General features: G+C 40.5%; 3 protein-coding genes across 3 annotated transcripts; 1 reads left to right on the top strand and 2 right to left on the bottom strand.

Moving 5' to 3' along the window:
• Positions 1-357: 357 nt before the first annotated feature.
• Positions 358-7,970, bottom strand: LOC126713516 (uncharacterized). Its single transcript, XM_050413274.1, has 6 exons — positions 7,599-7,970; positions 7,353-7,485; positions 6,531-6,634; positions 2,082-2,253; positions 1,844-1,984; positions 358-1,736 (listed from the first exon to the last, which is right to left on the bottom strand). Exons 1-6 carry the CDS (start codon positions 7,646-7,648, stop codon positions 723-725), a joined length of 1,614 nt encoding a protein of 537 aa, XP_050269231.1. The 5' UTR covers positions 7,649-7,970; the 3' UTR covers positions 358-722.
• A 2,950-nt stretch (positions 7,971-10,920) lies between these two features.
• LOC126698349 (uncharacterized) lies at positions 10,921-12,204 on the top strand. The gene is made up of 2 exons (XM_050395515.1): positions 10,921-11,316; positions 11,398-12,204. The coding sequence occupies exons 1-2, from the start codon at positions 10,921-10,923 to the stop codon at positions 11,929-11,931; spliced, it is 930 nt and encodes a 309-aa protein (XP_050251472.1). The 3' UTR covers positions 11,932-12,204.
• Positions 12,205-24,829: 12,625 nt separating this feature from the next.
• LOC126698341 (uncharacterized) lies at positions 24,830-25,936 on the bottom strand. The gene is made up of 3 exons (XM_050395503.1): positions 25,697-25,936; positions 24,988-25,549; positions 24,830-24,912 (listed from the first exon to the last, which is right to left on the bottom strand). The coding sequence occupies exons 1-3, from the start codon at positions 25,934-25,936 to the stop codon at positions 24,830-24,832; spliced, it is 885 nt and encodes a 294-aa protein (XP_050251460.1).
• Between the last annotated feature and the right edge of the window lie 309 nt (positions 25,937-26,245).

The following is a 26,245-nucleotide window of genomic DNA, read 5'->3' as shown; positions in this document are numbered from 1 at the left end:
CTCGATATGTTTAAAATAATAATAAAAAACTAAATGCAAAATAAATATTATCAATGTAAATTTACACAGTTACTAAAGCAACTACGCATTTTTACACAATTTTGCATAACCCAATATGAGTGAATTTTAGGTTTGATTGGTTAAAATGCGGTCATTTTTCTATTATATAAGCACTTATGCAAGTGCTCTAAGCATGGATTTCTGACTTGGTAGAGCTTAGTATAGAGAGGAATCACCAAAAAAGAATTCTTACAACATGAATTCATCATTCTCTATAGCATACTATGTCAGCAACTTCCCTGACTAACCCATTTGAGTAAACTGCTAGACATTAATAACCAGATATCACTATGATAATAGCAATAAATGTTTGTTGGCAACGACAAACAAAAGCAATACTTGGTTATTCATCAAAAAGCAATACATAGTTGTACACTCAACGATCCTTTTGGCTTGCCAATATACTGTAGCATCAACTATCAAGAATGGTTTTTCAACCACAAAGGCAGTTCCATATTCTTGATCCTACCACAGTTCATATAAACACAAAGGGAGCCCTTTAATGTAGATTACACTCCTATAAACACCTAATAACTGCACTCTTTACAATTAAAAGTAAAACCACAATTAAAAGTTCTACGATACCTCATACCATAACATCCACTCACCAGTATGACCATGAAACAAAGATGAACAAAGGCCTTACAGGTATATAATTCAACTTAGAGCTCATGGGTGGATCGGGAGTTATCTATGGAAGAATGAGCAGCTGATCCAAGATTTGGATTCTGTGATGACGTAAACAAGTTTGGGTATGAGAAGTACGGATCATCATCCATTGAAGTCGATCTCTGGGGCTGGTGCTGACCAAGCTCATTTTCAAAACCATTATCATTTGGAAGAGAGGAATCAAACTCAGCTTTGAGTGTGTCAAGAGAAGGAAGACTTGATGCCTCTGATCTCAGGGAGTCTTCATGACCCTGATGGGCATCCAGAGAATTTAAACCAACATCAGAATTGCCAAATGAGTTACGATGATCAAAATGAGACCTTTCTTCATTGGCTGACTGGTGAGGAATATCGTTACAAAACACGTTCTCGCAGCTATTTTCAGGGACTGTGTCACTATTTTTATTGGTAAGCTCACTAATTCTGATCTGTGCCAGACTCGCTGCTGAGCGAGCTGCAGCTGCTGCACGTTCAGCACTCTCTGCAGCAGCCTGAGCAGCAGCCAAGACATCCTGCAAATCCACGTTGGCCTCACTTTTTGCTCTTGAGAGTGGTGTTGGTGATTTACTTTGTGTCACAGAAAATGATGCAGAAGATAGTGATGGAGCAGAGATGAATGGCACAAATTGTCTATCTTCCATACCACCAACTGGAACACTAGGTTGTTCATCTTTGTTAGCCACTGATCTTTCTTGCATCACTTCCTCAGTTTCCAAGTGTTGTCCATGTGATGGATTTTCAATTCCTCCAATACTTTTTGATGATTCGTGATCCATATTGGGGTGTGAAGTAGTTTGTAAAGATGGGAACACGGCTGGTGCAGACGCAACATTTGCACTTGGCTGTAACGATACCTTAGGAACTTCAGGAAAATCTAATGGATCAAAGCTGGAATCAGAATCTGGCTGTTCTTTGTGCGGTTGTTCAGGGGAAGAGTACAATGTTTCATCGTGTTTTTCATCAGGAAGGGGCATTGTAGACCCACTTACAAACTGTGTTGGGCCATTCTGACACCCAAAAAAAGAGAGAGAGAGAGTAAAGAAGACATGCAAAGTAGGAACAGAAATTAATAAGGATTTAGACAGAGTAATAGACAGGGAAGTAATTCAGATACCAATAAATCTTCATGTGGTTTTAAAAACTCAGTTTCAGAGGCAGCAGGATCCCAATCTAACTCATGCTCTTCAGCTATTTCTTTCAGAAGCTTTAGTTTCTTTTCAGGTGAAGGTGCACGAACGGATAGCAGTTCTATTAACTGCAGTGTAATTCAGAGGAAGATATCATACAAAGTTGGAGAGTAAATATTAGTCATCTTCACAATTAAGTCACACTATCTTAAAAATTCATCAGACCTGACGATTAACACCGCAATCTGGCATGAGCTCTGTTGCAGCTGCCACAAATTCCTTCCCATATTTGGATGCAAATAGCATTTGAACCTGCAGCAACTCTGGTAGATCAGCACATCTTGGTGCTGCAAAGCACACACTGGATATTGCTTCCTTCAAATCTAGAGGACATTCCCTGGAATAAAATTGATGGTTTAGACTTTCAATCGTTGAATTTTGGGTGAGTCTTGACTGTGAGTAACCAGAAAGCTCCTAAGAGTAATAGAATTTTCTGTTTTAAGGGTTACAAGAAATTAAATGCTGAATCTGACAAAACAAGTAGCATGCCTAAACACGCATAATAACATTCATGGCACTAACAGGAACACGTAGTGGGAATCTTGGAAAGCATAAACAAATTGACAGTGTGAAATACTGTGAAGCTCCAAGAGATACGAAGTAATCTAACCAACGACCTCTTGTGCAGAGGTTGTAATAAATTCAAACACTGACTTAAACAATGAAGTGGCTGATATAATGGCATTATGCCAAATGAAGCGAATAGGGGGATACACAGATAAATCAACGGTATGAACTAGAGTAAAGCTCCAGTAAATCCAAAGATAACTCATTGGGCTCATCAAAAGCTTCTTCAAAAACCGTGCCAAGCTTCCCACAACCAATGGCATTGGTGACCTATATGAATTTGAAACCCAGAAGGTCAAAAGTCACAACCACCAAACTACATCAAGTCAGGTAGTGAGCAACTTACTCAACCCCATGTTTACCTTCGGGGCCAACTAGGCCACTACCAAGCAGGAATATGTGAATGACTAAGCTCAGCTTCTTGTATGTAGGCTATAGCACACTACTATAGATGTCTATAATGCACATATTGACATAAATAAATCTGTCTGGCAAAAACTGAACCAATGTAATTTTTTACCCCCTGGAGAGGTCCATTCTAAGATTTAAGCTGAAATAATAATTAGAAAATTTATACATGTAGCTGCATGGGGGTGTGATAATTAACTTGTTTGCTTATACATGTATGCATGTTTATACAGAAACTACTTTTAGTGTTAGCCTACACTCTCTGTGTCTGTGCATCTGTCTGACGATGGGAGTTCTGATGTTCAAGGATAGCCACTTGAACTTGGAAGTATGAAAATCCTGATTAATGACATCTGTAGAAATATTTGCTAAAATGTACTCCCCATGTGGCAGCTATTTGAGTTTTTCAAAAAAAGATTAGTTTTTTTTTTTTTTTTTGTTTGTCTATTCAGATGTTGAAAAAATAAAACAAACACAAATGTCTTAATGGAAGGAGAAGTCTACTTGCTCTCTAAGGGATAGGATGCAGAGTGCAGTTCCTCTATGTCTGATGTGGATCATTTGGCAAGAACAGAATATTGCATCTTTAATAGTGTTGAACACACACTGAACAATATGAAATCTTTGTTTTTATGATGCTTGTATTCTTTTTTTCTTTTCTTTTTTTGATAAGTCGATCCTCGTATGCTTTGATGACTATTTTAGGCAGTATTCAATGCTCTTCATTTTTTGTATTAAATATATATATATATATATATATTGCTCTCTTCAATATTAGATTGTAAGACAATGATGTACACTCCCAATGCACCATTTCAACTTTTCAATAGATTTATTACATATGAAGAACAAAAAAAAAAAAAAAAAAAAACAACCAAGTTTTACTCAAAAACTTTGGAATCAGCTATAGATCCTCAAAAGACTAATGAGGGTTGACCACATTCATTCTTTTCTACCGTCCTATCATGTAAAAAATCATACTCTCTATCACCATACTAATTGACATTTGATTTTTTGCTAAATACTACTTTTATTAATATTATTTTAGGTTTGATAAGAGACCATTAGCAATGTTTTTTTTTTTTCAATTATTATTGGCAAGTTAAACACACACATGATGTGTCTTAAACTCACAACTACTCCCCCAACCTAGGACTTATAAGGGTGCCAATTGAGTCAGAGCTCATTGGCTTTCTAAAATTTAATGATTTAAATTAAAATTATACATAAATGTATCAAGAACCTTACATTGCTGTTGTTTTTACTTTTATCTCACAAACATCCAGGCAATATTCCATTTTTTGGGGTCTCAATTCAAAGTTCACTAAATTGCCCATGTTTTTTAAATTTAACTTCTAGTGAACTTTCAAACCACTTTAGCTGAAAACTTATGTTTTTCACAACAACCCTCAATTTGATTCTAACAACACCATGAATGTAATTGAAGAAGAGTCATATTCTAGGTGTGCTTTGTAAGCTGGATATAGAAAAGTGTTATGATCATGTGAATTGGGACTCATTATTTTATCTGCTGGATAGGATGGGATTTGGGGAGAGATAGAGGAGTTGGATGAAGTTCTGTGTATCCACTGCTCGTTTTTCTGTTCTAGTTAATGGCTCTCTAGATAGATTTTTAAGTAGCTCCCGTGGTTTCAGACAAGGAAACTCTTTGCCACCACCTCTATTATTTCTATTGGTCATGGAAGTGTTGAGTAGACTATTGAAAAAGAAAGAGGAAGGAGATTTCATCCATGGCTTTCACATGGGGCTTAATAATTCCGAGTAGGTGAATATTTCACATCTTTTGTTTGCAGATGATACCATTCTTTTCTGTGATGCTTTTAGAGAGCATTTGTTATATATTCGGCTGGTTTTAATCTGTTTTGAAGCTCTTATTGGCTTTAAAGTTAATGTGGGGAAAAGTGAATTAGTGCCTGTCGGGGAGATGAGTAATTTGGCTGCATTAGCTAACGTTCTCTATTGCAAAATTGGTAGTATGCCAATGACATATTTGGGAATGCCTTAAGGTGCAAACTATAAGGCAACCTCAATTTGGGATCCCATTTTGGAGAAGATGGAATGGAAATTTTCGAGCTAGAAAAGACTTTATTTGTCTAAGGGAGGTAGACTTACAATATTAAAATCCACTCTCTCAAGCCTTTCCCCATACTAATTATCTTTATTCACCATTCCCAAGTCTGTGGCTGAGATATTGGAGAGGCTTCAGAGGAATTTCTTATGGGGAGCTTTGGAGGAGTTTGAATATTCCTTGGTGCTTGAGATAAGGTACGTTCACCTATCAAATCAGGGGGTTTGGGGATTAGGAGGCACATGCATTTTAACCAGGCTTTGCTTGTAAGTGGTTGTGGCATTTTGGGCATGAAGTTTCTCATTTGTGATGACAAGTGATTGTCTCTAAATATGGAGAGGATAGGGGGATTGATGAAAGAAAATTGTTAGAGGCACTCATGGGTGTAGCTTATGGAGGAGTGTATGGGCAGGTTGGAATAGTTTCTCTTCGCATGTGGCTTTCACTGTTGGAGAGAGTAACCATATATAGTTTTGGCATGACCGTTGGGCTGGGGATCTCCCTCTAAAATTGCAGTTCCCGAATCTATTTGAGTGTTCAGTGGAGAAGGATGTTTTTATTTCTGATGTATTGGAGACTCAACCAAATGGACAGGTAAGGAGTTGGAACTTGGAATGTGAGATTTCACAGGGCCTTTCATGAGTGGGAGATGGATGCTGTTTGCTCTTTCTTTGAGTTCATTTATTCTCGGGTTCCTGAGGGAGGGGATGGATAAGAAGAGACGGTGTCCTAAGGGGAATGTAAAATTTGATTCCGGTCTTTTTATAAAGAGATTCGGGGAGCTACTATTGTCATCTTTCCCTTGGAAAGGTATTTGGTCCGTGAAGGTTCCCAAGAGGGTGTTGTTCTTTTTGTGGACAACAGTATTGGGAAAGATTCTTACTTTGGATAACCTTACAAGGAGGGTTTGCCATTGGTAAATTGGTGTTGTGTGTGCTGAAGTAATGGGGAAACAGTGGATCATCTTTTAATCGAATGCGATGTTGCTTATGCTTTGTGGGGGAGATTTTTGGGATTCAATGGGTCTTGTAGGGGAATGTTGATTCTTTGCTATTTAGTTGGAGAAATTGGTCTGGCAAACAAAGTTCAAATATTTGGAACATGGTGCCAGCTTGTTCAATGTGGCCAGTTTTGAAGGAGCGGAATAGTTGTACCTTTGAAAATATGGAGAGATCCTTGGATCAATTGAAAGCTTTGTTTGCTTGTACTCATTTTGATTAGTCCCGGATTTGGGGTTTCACACATTGTTCTTCAATTTTAGAGTTTCAAGATTTTCGTAGATTTTAATTTTGAGTTATCTATACTTTTTGTCACTTTGTTTCATTATTGTGAACATAAAGGTTTTTATTATTATTATTATTAATAATACTACATTACTTACTTATAAAAATAAATAAAAATGAATGTAATCAAAACAGCTTTATAGAGTTGCACACCACTATTTATTTAATTCAACAAAGCATAAATCAGAACAAGAACCCAACATTACAAACGAAAATAGTAAGTAAACACAAAGCGAAAAAACATAGTAGAATACAGTAATTAGTTACCTTTGAGATTCAATAATGGGAAGGCGGACGGCAATAAGCTCAGAAAAGAGCTCGAGGATCTCCTGAGCAGCCATCATATTCTCTTCTCTAATAATATGCTCTACCTGGAAAAGGAATTGGAAATCAAACCTCAACAAATAATAGAACCAAAAAAAACAATGCCTTAGTCCCAAATATTTTGGGGTCGGCAATAGACTATAGCCTCAACAGAATTAGTTAGGGTCAGTCACAGGTATTCTTTTCCTCCATTCTATTCTAATTGACATGTCCTTTTTAACTACTTATCCTAAAGTTATTTTTGGTCCATCCTTCCCACACCCAAAACCACGCCCTCCTTATGTGTCAACTAGCGATTGGATTTTAGAACTTTCAAGTGGGTCCACCATGGGTACCTGAGCACTAATCACAAGTTGACACATATGCAGTAGTTGGAATTGGGTGTGTCCCTAGCATTACTCCAATTCGAATAAACTCATGTTTGTTTCACTTTTCTAAAAAATGAGTCAATTTTCAACATTAAATGAGTTAAAAAGCAGTCTCTTAACTTCTTTTATTTAGCTTGCTGTAAGATAGAGTTGTTTTTCAAAAAACATTTATAAAATACAATCTCTAAAAATAAGCCATACTTTTTCTGTTATTCAAGATAGTTTTCTTTTATCTCATTTTGTCCGATGCTACCAAACACTAGGAACATGGAAAATTATCTTTAAACAAGATTTTCCATTGAAACAAACATAGTGAGCATTAGGAGGATTAATGGCTCAACAAATAATAATAATAAATATTTTTTTTTTTTTTTAAAAAGAAAAAAAAGAGAGATACCCGAATGCGAGCAGTGGCTTCTTGACCGGTTTCAAGAAGCTTGGCAATGTCACGGCGCATCTGTCTTATCTGAATCTCTCTCCTGTTCCTCAGCAACTTTATCCTCGGAATCGTCAATTTCAGAAGTGTTTTACTGTTTATTCATAATTCAATTTTCAAAAATATATATACATAACTTATGAAATCAATCAGAAAAGAAAAATACATAATAATAATAATAATAACAATTAAAAGATAGAGACAGACCATTTGGCAGCTTTGAAGCCCTTGCTAAAAAATGAATCGAGCATCGACATGATCAAATCCAATTCTTCTTCTTTTAGATCACAATCAGACTCTCTGAAGAAGAGAGGGACAACTTTTATTTGAAGAGTGAGAGAGAGAGAGAGAGAGAGTTGTTTATCAATATCAATATCTATATCTATATATGAATGAGTTTTTGGGGGTTTCACCGACCATACATACGCGTATTACGTATTAAAAATCAGCTTCTAAGTGTTTGCTTATGAGAGAAGGTAAAGGATCTAAATTTCCAATAGAGATAAAAAGGGGGTCTTAATTTCTAATAGAGATGTGAACGCGCGTCAGTCGTCACTACGTTGGCCTGTTCCTGTTTGTTTGCTCAGCTGTGGATGGTTTTGGTTGTAGTAAGTAATAGATAGGAGAATAGGACACATTTAGGGGGTCCCAACTAGGTTGCTTCTGGCGATGCTGCCTTGGGCTTCTTCTTTTTTTTGCCTTTTTATCTTTTTCCTACTATTGGGCCTTCATTTTTTTTTTATTAACTATCCTTTTCGGGATTTGCTTTGCCAAACTGTAATAATTTTTCAAGGTGACACTTTATTCTCCTCGAGTTACTCCATTAACCTGGCAAAATTTGTTGAATAGTAATTTTTAAGGAAAATTTTAGGTGGAGAGCACGAGGGTGAAGTTATTTAGTTATGTAGACTCTTTGTAAGATTCGAGTTTGTCAAACTTGAATTCCAATCCAAAATCGAGTTTATCAAATTCGAGTTTCAATTAATTTAGGTTGCGTAGCAGTTTGTCATTATATAACAAATTGGAACTCGAGTTTGCTAACCTCAATTTTGGGTTGGAACTCGAGTTTGTCAAATTTAAGTTCCAAAAAGAGTCTACTTAACTAAATAACTTCACTCACATACTATTCTCCTAAAATTTTTCTTAAAAAATACTATTCAACAATTTTTTCCCTATTAACATCATTTGATATTTTATGACAATGGGAATCCGTAGAAACTTACTAACTCAATTTATATGAAAAATATTGTTAAATTTTTTTGTGTACAATTCTTTTCCCACTTAAAATTCTCTCTTTTTCTCTTTGATGACGTCGAAAATTGTCACCAATGGGTCACACCGTACTCGCGACTCGAAGCGAACCTACACGACAGAAGCAATCGAAAGAAGTCCTTCAGAGAGCACCGGTGTGGTGCCGGCCAAAAGCTCTCCGACGGTCAAGTTAGAATTCTTCTGTTTTACTTAGAGCGTTAGAGAGGGTCAATTAAAGCGTACCTCGATTTCTGAGGGTGGTAGGCCTTTTATAGTGACAAAGGGTTGACTTTTCTTCTTGGTTTTCAAATCTTTTCCATGTGGGACTCTAATACAAATTCCTCTGAGCGTGGTGAGCAGGGATTTCCATTTTTGGATCTTAGGGCTTTTCTTGGCGATATGGACTTCGGATCATGGGCCCTTACTACGTTTGTCAGCAATGGGCCTTCAAAGTACAGGGGATCATCTTTATACAGGCCCAGCAGTTCCGATCCGTCAGGCCCATTAAGGTAAGCCCATCAGGCTCTATATTTTACCATCTTCAATTGCCCCCTTCACCCCAATGGTCCGTCACCTTTTAGGTCAAAGGATCAATGGGGTGACGATTCTAACGCATGGGTATGACGGAGTGAAATCCGCGGGACAAAAGAAGATTTCTAGTTTAGTCACAACTGGTCGACGGATATATGCAAAATAGGTTGACGGTTCTAGATGGATCAACCCGTCAGAGGAAGATTCATCAAGTTGACGGTTACATGATGGGTACAAATCTGTTGGTGCGTACTGACAGGTTGTCAGCATTTATTAAGCATGCCACGTGTCACTCTCTGAATGGCCATTGTATAGGATCGAAGCGTCGCTTCGTCTTCCGTGCATCTCCTATATATATAAGGCGCCTCACTCTCTCATTTCTTCAATTTTCAATCAGAAATCGTTTGTCAGAGCGAAGCCGTCAACCTTGTCAGAACAATCCGTCAAGGACGAGCATCTACTGATTACACCAACCGTCACCTCTCCTCTGCTAAGTGTGGTAAGTACTTCTAATACTATAGTCAAGTTACATTTCCGTCCATGCATTGTTGTTAGGCTTTCCATACCCGTCAATACTTTCAAACCCGTCGGTCTTAGGTTTCATCGTCAATTGTAGGAAATGTCTAGTGCGTCAAGTAACCAATCGGTGGTTCGTGATGGGACGGAATACGAGGATGTATACCCGTCCGGTCATAAAGACCAAGAGAGCCCCGGCGAAGATAGGAGTCCGTCTGCCTCTTCTTCATCCTCAACAAATGAGGATGTGGAGATAGTTGAAGTAGAGGGTTCTGATGACGACGGGGATCAAGCACTGGAGTCCGTTGTGGGTGCTGATGGACTAAGGCAGTTCATCATGTTGCCAGAATGGACGGTGCATAGGTTTACATCCGTCATCAGGGAGAAACATTTCAGCACTTTCAGAACCAACTTCCAAATCTCGGACTACATTTCCATCCGTCTTCCATATGTGTCGGAGAAGTGTTACTATGAAGGGGTAGACGGTGTCGGAGTGTACGAGCAGGCGTTGAAGGCTGGACTTCGATTCCCGCTTTCTACACTTCATAGGGAACTTTTGCACTATCTGGGGTTGTCCGTCACCCAGATATCCCCTAACGCCTGGAGGGTCTTCATAGCCATGGAGATTCTTTACGGTGCAATGTCGGATGGGGAAAGGAAACTGACGGTCCGTGAATTTCTTCACTGTTACCGACCAGACGAGATTTCTGGATCAAGGGGAATGTACAGTTTTGCTAGTCGGAGCCCCTTGTTGAAGGTGATCTTTGAGACCCCAGACTCAAATAGAGACTGGAAGAGTCGCTACTTCTTCCTGGAGGGTGACAGATGGATGAGCCGTCCAGGGGAGACGGAGTACATGCCCGTCGACACAACCTGGGCAGTGATAAATCAATCGTGTATGCATCCGTCTTAATTTTGTAATGCTTTTTGTATCCGTCCATATTTATGTGTATATCTTGATCGTCTTTCTCTGCAGGTCGACGGCGCCCACAAGTCATCCTTGAGGAATTTAGTTTCCTTGAAAAGATTTGCAGAAAAACTACGCCAGAGGAAAGGACTTGGGCTAAGTTAGTGAACCCGAGGACCATACATTGGTACTGCGACGGTCCTGAGCCCACCCAAGAGGCGATCAGATACGACGAGCGAGTTCACAAACGTAAGCCCGTCAACTTTACTTTGCCATTTAACTGAATTCACTTAGTTTTAATTTCATCCGTCATAATTTGCAGAGATGGAAGACGCAAAAAGAAGAGCTTTGATCAAATCCCAAGCCGTCAAGAAGAGGGAATCCGGCGAGGTGGTACCTAAGGTGTCGGCTTCAGCCCCTAAGAGGAAACCGACATCAAAATCCGACCGTCCATTTAAGCAACCAAAGGTCTCTCTTGAACCTGTGATTGGTTTAATGGCTGAGGGTAACAAGACCGTCACCCCAGCTAAGCAGGGGACGGGTAAAGGATTGATGACGGCCCCAGACGGTAAGCAAGAGAGACCTCCTTCCCTTCTCCGCGACGACTCCAAGTATGCGTTGGAGAAGCTGTCGTCCATCATCACGGCGGAAGACTATGAAGATCTTGGAAACCACTCGACGGAGGCCATGGGGGAGACGGGCCTCTTTGCCGTTGCTCAGGTTGGTTATGTCCGTCAAATAAGTTTGTTTTTCTTTTTCGTTGTTATTTACATTATGTGACGGGCTCTTTTCTGTTCGTAGTCCTTGGTCATGATGAAGGGATTACTGGACCGGTGTCTCAACCGTGAGAGTACCTTGGACCGGGTGCGCGCGAAGGCGGAGCAGACGGAGGAAGAGCTCGGACAACTCCATAAATGGAGGTCCAAGATGGAGAAGAAGCTGGAGCTTTCTGAGAAGGCAAGGAAAGAGCTGGAGGAGAAGACGGTTGCTGCGTTGACGGTCATTGAGAAGAGGGAGGCGGAGATTAAAGAACTCAAGGAAGAGATCCGTCATGTGAAAGAGGTAGCCGTCGAAGAGTACCGCAGCTCAGAGTCCTGCTTGGGCGAGCTGTCAGATTCTTTCCTTCAAGGCTTCGATGATTCTCTCCGTCAGGTCAAGAAGGCCTATCCAGAGTTGGATTTGTCAATGGTCAAACTTGAGGACCAAGCCCAGACTTCTGCCCTCCCCGTCGCCTCCGAAAATACGGAGGACCTCTTTGGCGAAGACGCTGTTCAAGGAGACGGAGAGTCCGTCCCGTCGAAGGATGTCCAAGTCGCTGAACAAAAGAAAGATTAATGTCTATGTAATTTATTTTGAGAACAATCCGTCCCTTTTTTTTTTTTTTTTTTAATTTACATTTCAGAACAATCCGTCCTCTTTAATTGTATTAAACACTTGCTTTTTGGGCTTTTGGCTTAATGTTCATATATGCTTTCTATCATTGTTTGGTACTTTGTTTAAAGGTCCGTCCTCCTTCTTGAGGAAGGATTTTTATGAGAATATTTTGTTTATCCGTGATACTCCGTCCACATTGCAGACTTATCATTTTGTGTTGATTGAGCATTTACATCCGTGAGGGTTTTCCTTCTCCGTCTATTTTTAGAGGTTTATTATGAGGATCCATCCACTTTGTGGCGTTGTGTATCACTTTTAAATGTACCGCCTATTTAATGGACTTGTAAAAAAATTTTAACGTAGTCAGTGGTCCGTCCACTTCGCGGGCACGTTCTTCTATTATTTCCGTCCACCTTGTGGACTTGAGTTATCATCCCTGTAAGATGTCGTCATCCCTGTAGGATGGCCCGTCGGCCTTGTGGACTTTATTTTATGTCCGTCCATTTAAGGACTTACAGTGATCGTCCTTGTAGGACGATCTGTCCGTCTTGTGGACTTTTGATTGATCCGTCCACCTTGTGGACTTGAGTAATCGTCCCTGTAGGATGGTCCGTCCATCTTGTGGACTTTGGCTACTATCCTTGTAGGATGATCCGTCCATCTTGTGGACTTTATTTTGTATCTGTCCATTTTATGGACTGATAGTGATCGTCCTTGTAGAGTGATATCAACCCCGCATGATGATCCGTCCATCTTGTGGACATTATGTGTCCGTCAATTTTGTGGACTTAGTGCGATCGTCCTTGTAGGGCGATCCGTCCATCTTGTGGATTGCATTTATATCCGTCCATCTTGTGGACTTGAATGATCATCCCTGTAGGAGGTTATCATCCCCGTAGAATGATCCGTCCATCTTGTGGACGGCATTTGTATCCGTCCATCTTGTGGACTTGAATGATTATTCCTGTAGGATGTTATCATCCCCGTAGAATGATCCGTCCATCTTGTGGACGGCATTTGTATCCGTCCATCTTGTGGACTTTATTTAGTTTCCATTAATTTTGTAGACAATTATAATGACATCCAAGTAGAAGATCAAAGTAATATCTGATTATAAAAATGCGTAAAGGAAAAAGTGCCTGCCCCCTTTGGGCTTAAAAAGGGCACGATAAGATTGTAGCCAAAAAAAGACAGTTAAAAGAGAAACTTATAAAAGCTTAAACAAAAACTGGTTGCCGTGTCACTACTACTGGTAGTATTTCCTCAAATGCTCGGCATTCCATGGATGCGGTAGCTTCTCTCCATCGGTTGTCTCCAGGTGGTATGTTCCTTTCCTTTTCCAAGACGTAACTCTATAAGGTCCTTCCCAGTTGGGGCCGAGTTTTCCCTGTGCAGGGTCTTTAGTTGCACCCATGACCTTCCTGAGTACGAGGTCTCCTACTTGGAAGTTTCTGTGTCGGACCCGGGTGTTGTAATGTCTGGACATGCGGTCCTTGTATCTAGCGATCCTTTGCTCCGCCGCCGACCTAACCTCATCTATCAGGTCCAGCTGTAGCCTCATGAATTCGTCATTCCTGCCTTCGTCATGGTTGTGAACCCTGTAACTTGTGAGTCCAACTTCTGCTGGGATGACCGCCTCGCTCCCGCATGTCAGTCAAAATGGCGTCTCTCCTGTCGGAGTCCTCGCCGTTGTCCTGTATGCCCATAATATGCTCGGTAATTCTTCCGGCCATATGCCTTTTGCCCCTTCGAGCCGAGTCTTAATAATCTTTAACAGGGATCGGTTCGTGACTTCAACCTGGCCATTAGCCTGAGGATGGGCGGGTGATGAGTAGTGGTTTTTTATTCCTAGCTGTGTGCAGAAGTCCCGGAAGTGGCCGTTGTCGAACTGCCTCCCGTTATCTGAGACAAGAACTCTAGGAATACCGAACCTGCATACGATGCACCGCCAGACAAAACTCCTAATGTTCTTTTCTGTAATGGTGGCCAAGGCTTCCGCCTCTACCCATTTTGTGAAGTAGTCAATACCCACTACCAAGAACTTCAACTGCCTTACCGCCGTTGGGAAAGGTCCCATGATATCTAGTCCCCACTGAGCGAAAGGCCATGGAGCCGTTATAGGGGTTAGCTTCTCAGCTGGTTGTTCGATGAAATTGCTGAACCTTTGGCATTTGTCGCAGCTTTTAACGTAAGACTCGGCATCCTTCTGCATGGTTGGCCAGTAATACCCAGCTCGTACCAGTTTTTGCACTAACGATCGCGATCCGGAATGGTTCCCGCATATTCCTTCGTGTACTTCCCTCATTACGTAGTCTGCCTCTTCAACCCCGAGACATCTCAGATAAGGACGGGAGAAACCTCTCTTGTAAAGAATGTCTTTTATCAAGACGAACCTTGCCGCTTGGACTTTTAGCTTTCTCGCCGTCTCCTTCTCTTCTGGCAGTATCCCGTCCTTTAAGTATGAAATTATCTGTGTAGTCCAATTTCTTTCGGAGCGTATCTCCTGCATGTTGTCGGGGTCCATTAGTGGAAAGATTTGAACAAAGGAAAGTACATTACCCGGTGTCATCATATGTTCTGCTGAAGCGGCTTTGGCTAGCCGATCGGCGAGCTCATTTTCTCCCCTGGGGATCTGGACGACCATTGCTTTCAGCCCGTCGACTCTCACCCTTACTTGATCAAGATATCTCTTCAACCTTTCCCCCTTGCATTCATAATCTCCGTTTACTTGATTAGTCACGACTTGAGAGTCGCAATACACGACCACACTTTCAGCTCCGGCGGCTTTGGCTAGGTCGAGTCCTGCCGCCACCGCTTTGTATTCTGCTTCATTGTTGGTAATGTGGAAGTCGAGACGGACCATACATTCAACCTTGTCTCCTTCAGGTGACAGCAATACTATGCCGGCTCCTCCAACTCGCCGATTGGATGATCCGTCGGTGTAGATGTTCCACTGGGGGTTTTCTTCTGCCCCCTTGCCCTCGTCACGCGTAAACTCTGCTATGAAGTCGGCTACAGCTTGTCCTTTAATGGCCACACGTGGACGGTACTTGATATCAAACTCACTCAATTCTATTGCCCACAGTGTCAGTCGACCCGCGGCTTCAGGATTACTCAGTGCCCTTCGTAAGGGCTTGTCGGTCATTACATTCACGGTATGGGCTTGAAAGTAGGGCTTGAGCTTGCGAGCTGCCGTGACCAATGCAAAAGCGAGTTTCTCCATAGGTTGGTATCTTTCTTCGGCACCGCGGAACGCCCGGCTGGCGTAGTACACGGGCTTTTGTGCCCTGTCCTCCTCTCTGATTAAGACCGCGCTGACGGCCACCGGGGAGACAGCCAAATAGAGGAAGAGTTCTTCACCTGGTTGCGAGGGGCTCAGTAGAGGTGGTGAAGATAGATAGGTTTTTAACTCCTCGAAGGCTCGCTGACACTCGTCCATCCACTCGAATGACTTTTTCAATGTTCGAAAGAAGGGTAAACACTTGTCCGTCGCTCTCGACACGAATCTATTCAATGCCGCTACCTTGCCGTTAAGGCTCTGTACTTCCTTCACGTTTCTCGGGGGGGCCATCTCCATTATGGCTCGGATTTTGTCCAGGTTAGCTTCAATCCCCCTTTGAGATACCATGAATCCTAGGAATTTGCCTGCCGTTACACCGAATGCGCACTTTCCCGGATTGAGTTTCATGTTGTAGGATCGAAGCGTGCCGAATGTTTCCTTGAGATCTTCCAAGTGGTCTTCCTCCTTCTGGCTCTTCACCAACATGTCGTCGACATAGACTTGGACATTCCTCCCGATTTGCTGTGCGAACATCTTGTTCATTAGTCTCTGGTATGTTGCCCCTGCATTCTTCAGGCCGAATGACATTACTTTGTAACAGAAGAGTCCTTGACTGGTTACAAACGAAGTCTTCTCCTGATCGTCCTCGTGCATGCAGATCTGGTTATAACCCGAGAAAGCATCCATGAAGCTTAGCAATTGGTGTTGAGCCGTCGAGTCTACTAGGATGTCAACCCTTGGAAGGGGATAGCTATCTTTGGGGCATGCTTTGTTAAGATCGGTGAAGTCCACGCACATCCGCCATTTGCCGCTCGTTTTCTTCACCATTACCACATTCGCCAGCCAATCGGGTTAGTAGACTTCCCTGATGAAGCTTGTCTCTTGGAGTTTGCGGACCTCTTCCGCTATTGCTTGGTCTCGTTCCGGGGCGAATACTCTCTTCTTTTGTCGGACGGGTGAAAATGAGGGCAACACATTCAACTTATGTACCAAGACCGAGGGATCGATTCCTGGCATATCGTCATGGCTCCAGGCGAACACATCCTTATTGCTTCTCAAGAAAGCTACGAGCTCTTGACGGATTGCGGATTTGGCAAGCGTTCCGATCTTGGTGGTTCGGTCTGGATTGGAACTGTCGAGAGTTATCTCCTCTAGCTTCTCTGTAGGTTCTGCCGTCGTTCGGTGTTCTTCTATGTTCAAGGCCTGGATCTGGTCTTCCACCTCCATCATGGCTACGTAGCATTCTCGTGCGGCAATTTGATTTCTGCGTAGCTCTCCTACCCCATACTCCGTTGGGAACTTGATCATTAGGTGGTAAGTTGATGTTGCCGCCTTCCACGAGTTGAGCGTGGGTCGTCCAATAATAGCATTGTAGGCTGACGAGCAATCGACCACCAAGAATGTTACGTCCTTGGTGACTTGTTGGGGGTAATCTCCTACTGTCACCGATAACGTGACTGCGCCCAAAGGGAATATTCTACTCCCTCCGAAACCAACAAGCAGGGCGTTTGTCGGTATCAACTGCTCCCTGTCAATCCTCATTTGTTGGAACGCCGGATAGTACAAGATGTCGGCCGAACTACCGTTGTCGACCAACACTCTGTGCATGTTGTAGTCGCCTGCCCGCAAGCTGACGACGAGGGCATCGTCGTGTGGATGGTGTAGGCGTCTTGCATCCTCTTCCGAGAACCCGATAATGGGGCCTTCCCTTCTTGCCATCTTTGGCACTGTACCCGCCAACTGGACATTCTGTACCATCCGAAGGTATGTTTTGCGAGCCTTTTTCGACGATCCAGCCGCGGCTGTTCCTCCAATTATCATTCTTATGTCCCCTAATGGGGGTCTTTGTCGCTCGTTTTCTCGACGGGGGTGTTGTTCTTGTGGGGGTTGATCCGTTCTCTCCTTGCTGACGAACTTCTTCAGCTTCCCTTGTCGGATAAGGGCTTCGATTTGTTGCTTCAAGTCGTAGCAATCGGTCGTGTCGTGACCATGGTCACGATGGAAGCGGCAATATTTGTCTCTGGACCTTTTGTTGGGATCACTCTTCAGCTTTCCCGGAAACATCAGGGATCCTTCGTCCTTAATCTGCATTAGGACTTGGTCTATCGGAGCGGTCAACAGGGTGAAACTTGTGAACCTTGCGCCCATGGGTTTTGGACGTCTCTCCTCCCTTCGATCTCCCATCCTTCCTTTCTTCCGCCCCTGGTCCTGTCGGGGATCCTCTTGTCTGTCTCTTTTCTTGGGTCTATCTTCTCGGGCTAATAGTGCGTCTTCAGCGTTCATATACTTGGTGGCCCTGTAAAGCACCTCCGACATGGTCTTTGGGTCGTTTTTGTATAGGGAGAACAAAAACTTACCCCCCTTCAGCCCGTTCGTGAACGCTGCCACTAGTATCTTGTCGTCGGCTTCGTCGATCGAGAGCGCTTCTTTATTGAAGCGAGATATGTAGGCCTGTAACGTCTCCTCCTCTCTCTGCTTGATATTCATTAAACAAGCCGTGGATTTCTTATACCGATGTCCTCTGATGAAGTGCGTAGTGAATTGAGCGCTCAGCTCCTTGAAGGTGCCGATGGAATTTGGTGCTAGCCGGCTGAACCAAATCCTTGCTGCGCCCTTTAGGGTTGTAGGGAACGCCCTGCACATAATTGCGTCTGCCACTCCCTGAAGGTGCATCAGGGTCTTGAAGGTCTCTAGGTGATCGAGAGGGTCCTTGATTCCGTCATAACTATCCATACTTGGCATGCGGAATTTACTTGGCAGGGGGAAGGAATTGACGGTTGCCATAAATGGCGAGTCAGTCCGGTTGACAAGGTCGTCAAGATCATTGGACATCCGCCCCTTGAGAGCGTTCATCAGTACTTCCATCTGTTCCTTCATCGCCTGCATCTCCGCGATGATGGGTTGTGGAGCTGTATCCGTCACTGAAGGGATGCTAGCGTCTCGTCGCACTTGTTTGCTCGGGGCGTTACTCTCCTGTGATCCGTCATGATTCCTCTTTTCAGCGCTGGTTCCTTCCTGATCCGCTCCTTGGTTATTGACCGCCGCACTCTTTTGGTTCAGCTGCTCTTCTAGGTCGTGGTTTTGTTTGGTGAGGCGCTCCACGGCTGCGGCGAGCGTCCTGACCTGTCTCTCAAGGGCAGTCGTAGGGGCTTCCTCTTCTTGAGCGTCGTTAGTGGTTGCCATCGAGTGTGTGAGTACCATGTAACTCTTTTGTCTAAGAAGCGATAACGTGCTATGACGTTCGGTTTTCCCACAGACGGCGCCAACTGATGACGTCGAAAATTGTCACCAATGGGTCACACCGTACTCGCGACTTGAAGCGAACCTGCACGACAGAAGCAATCGAAAGAAGTCCTTCAGAGAGCACCGGTGTGGTGCCGGCCAAAAGCTCTCCGACGGTCAAGTTAGAATTCTTCTGTTTTACTTAGAGCGTTAGAGAGGGTCAATTAAAGCGTACCTCGATTTCTGAGGGTGGTAGGCCTTTTATAGTGACAAAGGGTTGACTTTTCTTCTTGGTTTCCAAATCTTTTCCATGTGGGACTCTAATACAAATTCCTCTGAGCGTGGTGAGCAGGGATTTCCATTTTTGGATCTTAGGGCTTTTCTAGGCGATATGGACTTCGGATCATGGGCCCTTACTACGTTTGTCAGCAATGGGCCTTCAAAGTACAGGGGATCATCTTTATACAGGCCCAGCAGTTCCGATCCGTCAGGCCCATTAAGGTAAGCCCATCAGGCTCTATATTTTACCATCTTCACTCTTATTTTTAGATAGATGAATGACGCCCGGAAGAGAAACAATCCAAAGGTTAAAAAAAGTACATGTCTTTCTTTGCCTCTTTCTCCAACATCAACATTGCCAACCTGAGCATTATGAGTTTGTCACTCACACTCTCATCACAATCTCCCTATATATCACCATACGCAAAGGCAAAAGCAATAACAAATTAGCAATGGTAGTTTCACAATTCTCAGCAACTTCTACGAGATGATCAGAGGCATTACAATTGCAAAGTGATTCTCGCTCTAGATTACTCGACGGTGTTTCTCAGTGAAGAACATGTCCAACTAGTCCAATTTTTTTTTTTTTTTGAATGATCCAATATCCAAGGTCTCTCTTTGCCCTGATCTTGAGTTTTGACTTCAAATCAATTCACTTTTACCCCTTATTCTCGGGGGCTGCTCTATGTGTTGGTGAGGGTGGTGACGTGAGTTGTTATTGACTACCCTACAAAGAAACTTGACCACCTTAAATAAAAATTTGAGTCTATTAAAAATAAAATTTGACCTCTTCAAAATTTTGATCTGTAGAAGGTTAATTTTAGTAATAAAACAACAATTTTAGATCAATAGCTCAATTGTCAAACTGCACTTTTATCAGATGTTTAATTATGATTTTTAAAATTGTGTTTTTAAAAGACATATTTTAAAATCTCTATTTTTTATAATAAAAAAAATCACACTTTTTCAAATAGCTTGTCTATTAGTAATTGTTTTAGTCTTTAGTTGAATTTCTTGGATTTATGTGATAAATTTTGTACATATGCATATGCACTAAAATAATACTTGAATGTTTTATTGAACATGATTAATGTAATGGTTGAATGCCTAAGTTGAGTATGTTAAGTGACCTTATAGTTTATCCTTTTTTCTTTTGCTAGTATTATGGACAAACTTCTTATAAGAAAATCACTTGTATTGTAAGATGCATAACCTAGGTGAATTTGTAATGAGTTGAACAATTTTCTTTTGGATCCTAGGATATGAGAAAAGGTCTCATATTTTCATCATAATGATCATGATGAATTAAGAAGAGGATATTTACAAAAAGGTTCTTCTTAACCTCTTACCCATAATTTCCCTAAATTAAAAATTAGTGGAGTGTTGCATCGATTTAATCATGATTGGTTTAAAGAACACAAAAATTGGTTAGAACAGATCATAAAAAAAGGATGATACATTTTGTTTATATTGTTACTTATTTAGGCAAGATGTTGGTAATTGAATGGGAGATCAGTAGATGAATGATTGATTATTTGTGTACATTGAAAAATATGTAATTGATATCAATGATAATGAAACTATTATTCAATGATTTCACTATTCATTTATGAAAACTCATAGAAGAAAATTTTAAAATTTTACATATTTGTGTGTGTGTTTTTATTTTTTGTGATGTCAACATATTCAAGTTTTATTTTTATTAATTTGTTAAAAAAAATATAAGTTTCTTAATGACCACTTTAAAGAAAATTCTTGGAGCCGCCACTGCTTATTCTCCGACAACCTTTTTGTCTTGACACTAGTGGTACATCTCTCAAATAATCAAACATTCTGTAGACATGTAGAGATTTGTTTGGATAGGAAAAATCAAGGTGGTCTTCCATAAACCCTAGACATCTTCTAACATTAAACACACAATAATTAATAAAAGCGTAACTAACAAAGCCATTAATCAGGATTTATATATGACCATTACATAACAACTAGATAATCCATAATAGCTCCATTAGCTACATTTAGACCCTTAATCACCCCAATTAAGAGAGGCCACTTATATGGCCCTTTAAACAGTCACATTAGGCAAGTATAAAAGCCTACCTATAGCAACCAAAAGAGGTAGAAATCATTTTTATTTTTATTTTTTTAAATTCAATTTTCAATTACATAAAATGCTTAAATATCTCTGTTTGTGTTTAATTTTCTACTTTTTTTTTTTTTTATATATATAACATGCTTGGATGATGTATCGTTTGAATTAGATGACATGACATGAGATTGACCACCTTAGCCTAGGAGACCGATTTTTAACAGCCAAGATGGTTGCCTAATATCTTCCCTTTTTGTAACTTAGCCTTCAAACCAAGATCAAGGATTCTAGGTTGAGAAAGGTTTTCTTATTTTTCCTTGTAAATTAAATAAGTGACGATTCAATGTAAAACACTTAATCTAGGAGTGAAGAGATTTATAGTGTAACAGTCCATTTTGAGCGACGACCAACATGAATCCCACCCATTCGCACAAGTTAGGCCTAATTGTAAAAAAATGGTGTTAACACTTGATTTTGCACCCATGATTTAATCAAGGAGAATGATTAGAATGACCATCCGTGTACCCAAAAAAATCATGATTGCATTACATGCATTAATTTGTTCATTGCATATCATAAAAATGATCTTGAGATTCTAACGGTCGCGACAGTATGCCCGGTTTCCAAGTCAAACCGTCAGATTGGAAGATATCGCATGATCACATTTGCACGGTCAGCATACATTGTGTCTAGGTGGAGTCGACCACACATGATTAATTTAAATTAATTATGATTGGCTAAACAATTAACATTAATTAAATAATTTTGTGATTGGTTGATGATTAGTGTCAAAAATAGGATTGTTTGCATGGGAATAAAGGGGATGGTTGGATAATAATAAAATTATGGATAATCTAGACTTTATCAAGATTTATTTTAGAATATTTATCTACAAAATAATTGTTACTGAAAAGACCTAAATTATCAAGAAAGGAGTTAAAAATCTTAGAACACGGATTGAAAACACGTCTAAGTGCAAGTCCCGGCTTAAGAAAACCTAAAAAAGGAGTCCAAAATGAACCCAAACACGAAAGCGCGATTGGCATTCAAGAGTGCCATTCGGCACTTTTGGAGTGCTGATCGACACTTTCAAAGTGCCAAATGGCACCTATTAAAGCTTTGGCCTAACAGTCTTTGGTTGACGATAAAACACATCCTTTTCAACTTTTTAGCGGAAGGACGTGTCTCGATTCGTATTCTAATCGTCTTTGCTTATTTTTTATGAAATTCTCTCTCTTACGTTAAAGAGGTTCTGGAGGCTTTAGTTTTAAGAATTTATTTTTTGTAAGCAAGGGTTTTTAGGTTTCAAAAACAATTGCAAAAATTTATTTGAATCCTAAAATATCCCCTCAAGAAGAAGAGTACTCCATGCAATGAAGTATGGGTGTGTTTCCGGGTGTGGGTGCGTGACTCGGCAATTTTTGAAAAAGTAGGGTGCGGGTGCGGGTGCGGCGATCAAAAAATTATTAAAAATATTTTTATTTATATTTTTAATATATTGCTAAGCATACTTTTTCACATTATATAAACATATACCAAAACATTCCATGATGTTCATAAATTAAATGCAACCCACAAGTTTGAAACTAAAACATTCCATGATATTAGGAAATTAGAATACAACTCACAAGTTTGAAACTAAAACAAAATAAAAGATAATCAACAAGACAATCAAACACCCTCGTCATTATTGAATGTTCAAATAGTGTGTAAAACACCTATGAACATTTAGACTCCCAAATTACAAATTATCAATTCAAACTTATTATCAAACAATATATGTGCGGAATATGAAAATAAGCTAAAACAGAATTGATAAAACAATCTAAACCGAAAATAATCACAACCACAGCAGTAATTAAATGGCAAAGATTAAGGGAAGAGAGATGCAAACACAAAGACAACACAACAATATGTTATCAAAGAGGAAACCGAAGTTATTGACGTAAAACCTCTTCGCCGCCCTCCAAGCGGTCAATAATCCACTAGAGAATAAAGTTGGGATACATGAATAGCAGAAGACCTTTCAAACCTAATCTACCCAGTGCACCTAAGCCCTCCAAGCTTCTTGCTCCAACAGGGTTACGCCAAACCTTGTCTTCTCTACCTTACCGGATCCCGCAATAGCCCATTACGTCAACCAAAATGAATTGGTCCCTTCTGAACTGCCTTTCAAGCACCAAAATACTTGCTCACAGATATGGGTATGGTGAGATAAGGATTTGACTAAATGTACCTCTTAAGAATGTAACAATGGAGAGGGTAAGAGTAGAGGAATTTGGAGAATCAAATGATGAAGATTATGGATGAGTCAATCTTGTTTTTCTCTAGAGTTTCTCTCTCAAAATTCTTTCTAGAAGTTCTCTACATTCCGTGGGTATAAGGGTATTTATAGTAGGATATGTATGGAATGCAAAAAGTTAGTTACAACCAAATAGGGTGTTCTGGTGACTCAAGCTCGTGACTGGAACGAGTCGCGAGTTAACTGTCTTGCTAAATTGGAGGTTTTGTCCTATAGTGCAACAGCCGGCATGACCCTTCAGCTCCTCTGCATGTTTCACATATGTGCCACTTCTGGTGATTTGCCAGTCGCGAGCCAGTCGCAAGATCCAATCATAAGACTCTTCTTGATTGCACAGTCTTGAGTTTTTCTTGACACTCTCTCACACACTACCCTTACATGATTCCTACCTAAATACAAAGTTTTTAAATGTTAAATTACAAGCAAATTTGACGCGAAATAAAGCCAACAAAATGATTGAATAAATTCAACCTTACAATCATCATCAAGATCAATAGCTTCACTTTCACTAGTAGTAACATTAGTGCTAGCATTCCCAATAACCATAGCCTCCAACTTTGGCTCATCAAGTGTAAGGGCTACATTCTCAAGAATTCCAGCTCTTCCATGTATATTGCTCTAATTTCAAGAGTCTCCTGCAATATTCCACATCTTTGTTGCTGTCTTTATGTACTCCTCATTGCGCCTTGACAAGAGTCGAAGATTAGAATGCACATATACCAAATTCTCAGCGCATGCAGGAGCCATTTTGTTTCTTTTTAAGGAATGAATGAATTTGTATGTGCTCCAATTCCTCTTAGCACATAAGGATGAACAAGATTGTCCAAGAAGTTTAAGGGCAAGGGTTTGAAGAGTTGGAAATGCGGAGCTATGGTAATGCCACCAAACCAAAGGTTCTAAGGCCCACCTATTTGTCAAGGCATCTGGTGAAGGAAACCCCCCTCCTGAAAATGTAGCAAACTCAAACTTCACCACCTTTAATTCATTCTCATATTCAAAGTATCGATCCAAACACTTGCTCCTTTCCATAGAAATTTCATGATCTCGATGTGGAGAGATGCGTCTTGGATTCTTTGAAAGCCATTCAATGGAGTAATACCTAGTTAAAGATTAAAAAATAAATATAGATGAAATGTGTGTTTTACTAGAATGGGGAACTAAGGACAATAGAAAATAAATGTACTTACTTATAATTTAAGGAATGAGTCAAGCAATGTAGTGATGTACAATTTTTAGTCCATCGACCAATGAGTATATCATATACCACACCCCAAAATAAGCTATACTCATCATCTTCCAAGCCTTCGTGCTGATATATTGCTGTCTTCACCTTCTTTATCATTGAATCTCACATTTTATACACAAAATGAAGACAAGACTTATCTATGTCGGCTACTCGTAGCATATCATAAATAGGTGCTGTGAATTCAAGGATTTAATCAACATTATCCCACTAAAGATCACTTAGAATTATATCTTTCACTTTTTGAGCTTTTACAACATCATTCTCATTATAAGAAGCACATTGGTCACTAATAGTCATGGCTTGAAGGCATCTTTTTATCAACTTCAACCTTTTCAGCATTACAAAAAACGAAGCAAATCTAGTATCAACAACTTGGAGCAGTTTTAATGGACAAAATTCATTAAACATTGCCAACCTCATTGAATGGTTCATGATAAAAACTCATATGAAGGATGCATCATCAACAATATGTGTAATCCAACTACATTCCTCATATGTAACTTCATTCTTTTCAATGTTTTTTGCTGCACAAATATTCTTCAAAACTAGATTGAGAGTGTGGACAACACAAGGTGTCTAAAATATTTTAGGATACTCACCTTCAATAAGAGCTCCAACAGACTTCATCATATTAGCATTATTAGTGATGACTTGGACAACTTTTTCGTGTCCAATTTTTTTTATAGTATCCTTCAACATCCCAACAATATAATGTTTGTCTTTGAACTCACTTGACCCATCAATTGCCTTTATAAACATTGGACCCCCATCTGATACAGCCATAATATTAATAGGAGGCCTCCTTTGTGGATTTGACCATCCATTAGAAACTATATTTACACAATTTTCAAGCCAAAAGTCCTTAATTGGTTTCAAAAGTCTTTCAACATGAGCTCTTTCTTTTTGCAAAAGTGTTGTTCTCAAGGCATTGTATCCAAGAGGTACATAACCCTGAATGCTATGGGTAGCAGCATATGCATAGGAATTACGATAATATGGGTTCTTTGCAAAGTTAAATGGAAGCCCATTGGTGTAAAACATCCTAGCAATTCTACCATCCAATTCATGTTTAGCATTATTCTGGAATGCTCTCTCCAAAGGAGAATTTATAGTCACCTTTCTCCTCTTACCATCAACCGGATTTGTACTATCACTCCCTTCCTATCTCCGAAATGGGGAAGTAAGTATAGGCCCACAGCCTGGGGGAGGTGGGGGTAAGGGAATTTCACTTCCCCGTTCTTTCTCTAACTTATCATTCTCAACTTGATCATGCATTCGTTGCATTTCCAGCTTATGGCTCGGTGTCACCTTAGGGCATGCTTTAATACCTTTATTAGGAATTTTTAATAAATGAGCCTTAACCCTAAAATAGGATCCCAAATAAACTACACCACAATAGTTGCACTTAAAGTATGTGTTTCCACTTGATTTAGCAGTAGAACCAGGTGGTTTTTCTACTTTATTCACATACTGCCAAAGAGGAGTTGCATCATTTGGCACTTCTTGATTAGATGAAGGTGAAGTTTCTATGCTAGTAACTTCATCCATTGCAAATTCAATAGATTCAATTTAACCTACAAATAATAACTATTAAGTATTGTGAGAGTGCCTTTTTCTTTAGCACACAGGCCCAAGGATCCTGGGCCAAATAATTGTAATTTGGTGAATTGGGCTTTGGTTCACCGCAACTAAGGGGCTGTTTAAGAACCAAGTGGTGCACATGGCATGTTTCCTACAATACACATAAACTAGCAAACGAGAATATATGTATCGAACAACAATGAGAACAGCAAAAGGAATGCAAAGTAATCAGGAAATACACAAAACAATTGTTAGGGATACTCAAATTAATAAGAA

Source organism: Quercus robur, chromosome 2, assembly GCF_932294415.1.
Source record: "Quercus robur chromosome 2, dhQueRobu3.1, whole genome shotgun sequence".
NCBI lineage: Eukaryota > Viridiplantae > Streptophyta > Magnoliopsida > Fagales > Fagaceae > Quercus > Quercus robur.
The sequence above is the reverse complement of the archived record's forward strand: the minus strand, read 5'-3'. Positions and strand labels throughout refer to the sequence as shown.

Bases quoted from the DNA above. Each gene is read 5' to 3' on its own strand.
- LOC126713516 (XM_050413274.1), bottom strand. From the start codon at position 7,648: ATGTCGATGCTCGATTCATTTTTTAGCAAGGGCTTCAAAGCTGCCAAA. The intron at 6,635-7,352 runs GTATCTCTCTTT...TTCCTTTTCCAG, and splicing joins AAGCCACTGCTCGCATTCGG to GTAGAGCATATTATTAGAGA. The intron at 2,254-6,530 runs GTAACTAATTAC...ATTTTATTCCAG, and splicing joins CCCATTATTGAATCTCAAAG to GGAATGTCCTCTAGATTTGA.
- LOC126698349 (XM_050395515.1), top strand. From the start codon at position 10,921: ATGGAAGACGCAAAAAGAAGAGCTTTGATCAAATCCCAAGCCGTCAAG. The intron at 11,317-11,397 runs GTTGGTTATGTC...TTCTGTTCGTAG, and splicing joins GCCTCTTTGCCGTTGCTCAG to TCCTTGGTCATGATGAAGGG.
- LOC126698341 (XM_050395503.1), bottom strand. From the start codon at position 25,936: ATGGATGAAGTTACTAGCATAGAAACTTCACCTTCATCTAATCAAGAA. The intron at 25,550-25,696 runs GTGACACCGAGC...TTTCGGAGATAG, and splicing joins GTATTAAAGCATGCCCTAAG to GAAGGGAGTGATAGTACAAA. The intron at 24,913-24,987 runs GTGAGTATCCTA...ATATTTGTGCAG, and splicing joins TGTTGGAGCTCTTATTGAAG to CAAAAAACATTGAAAAGAAT.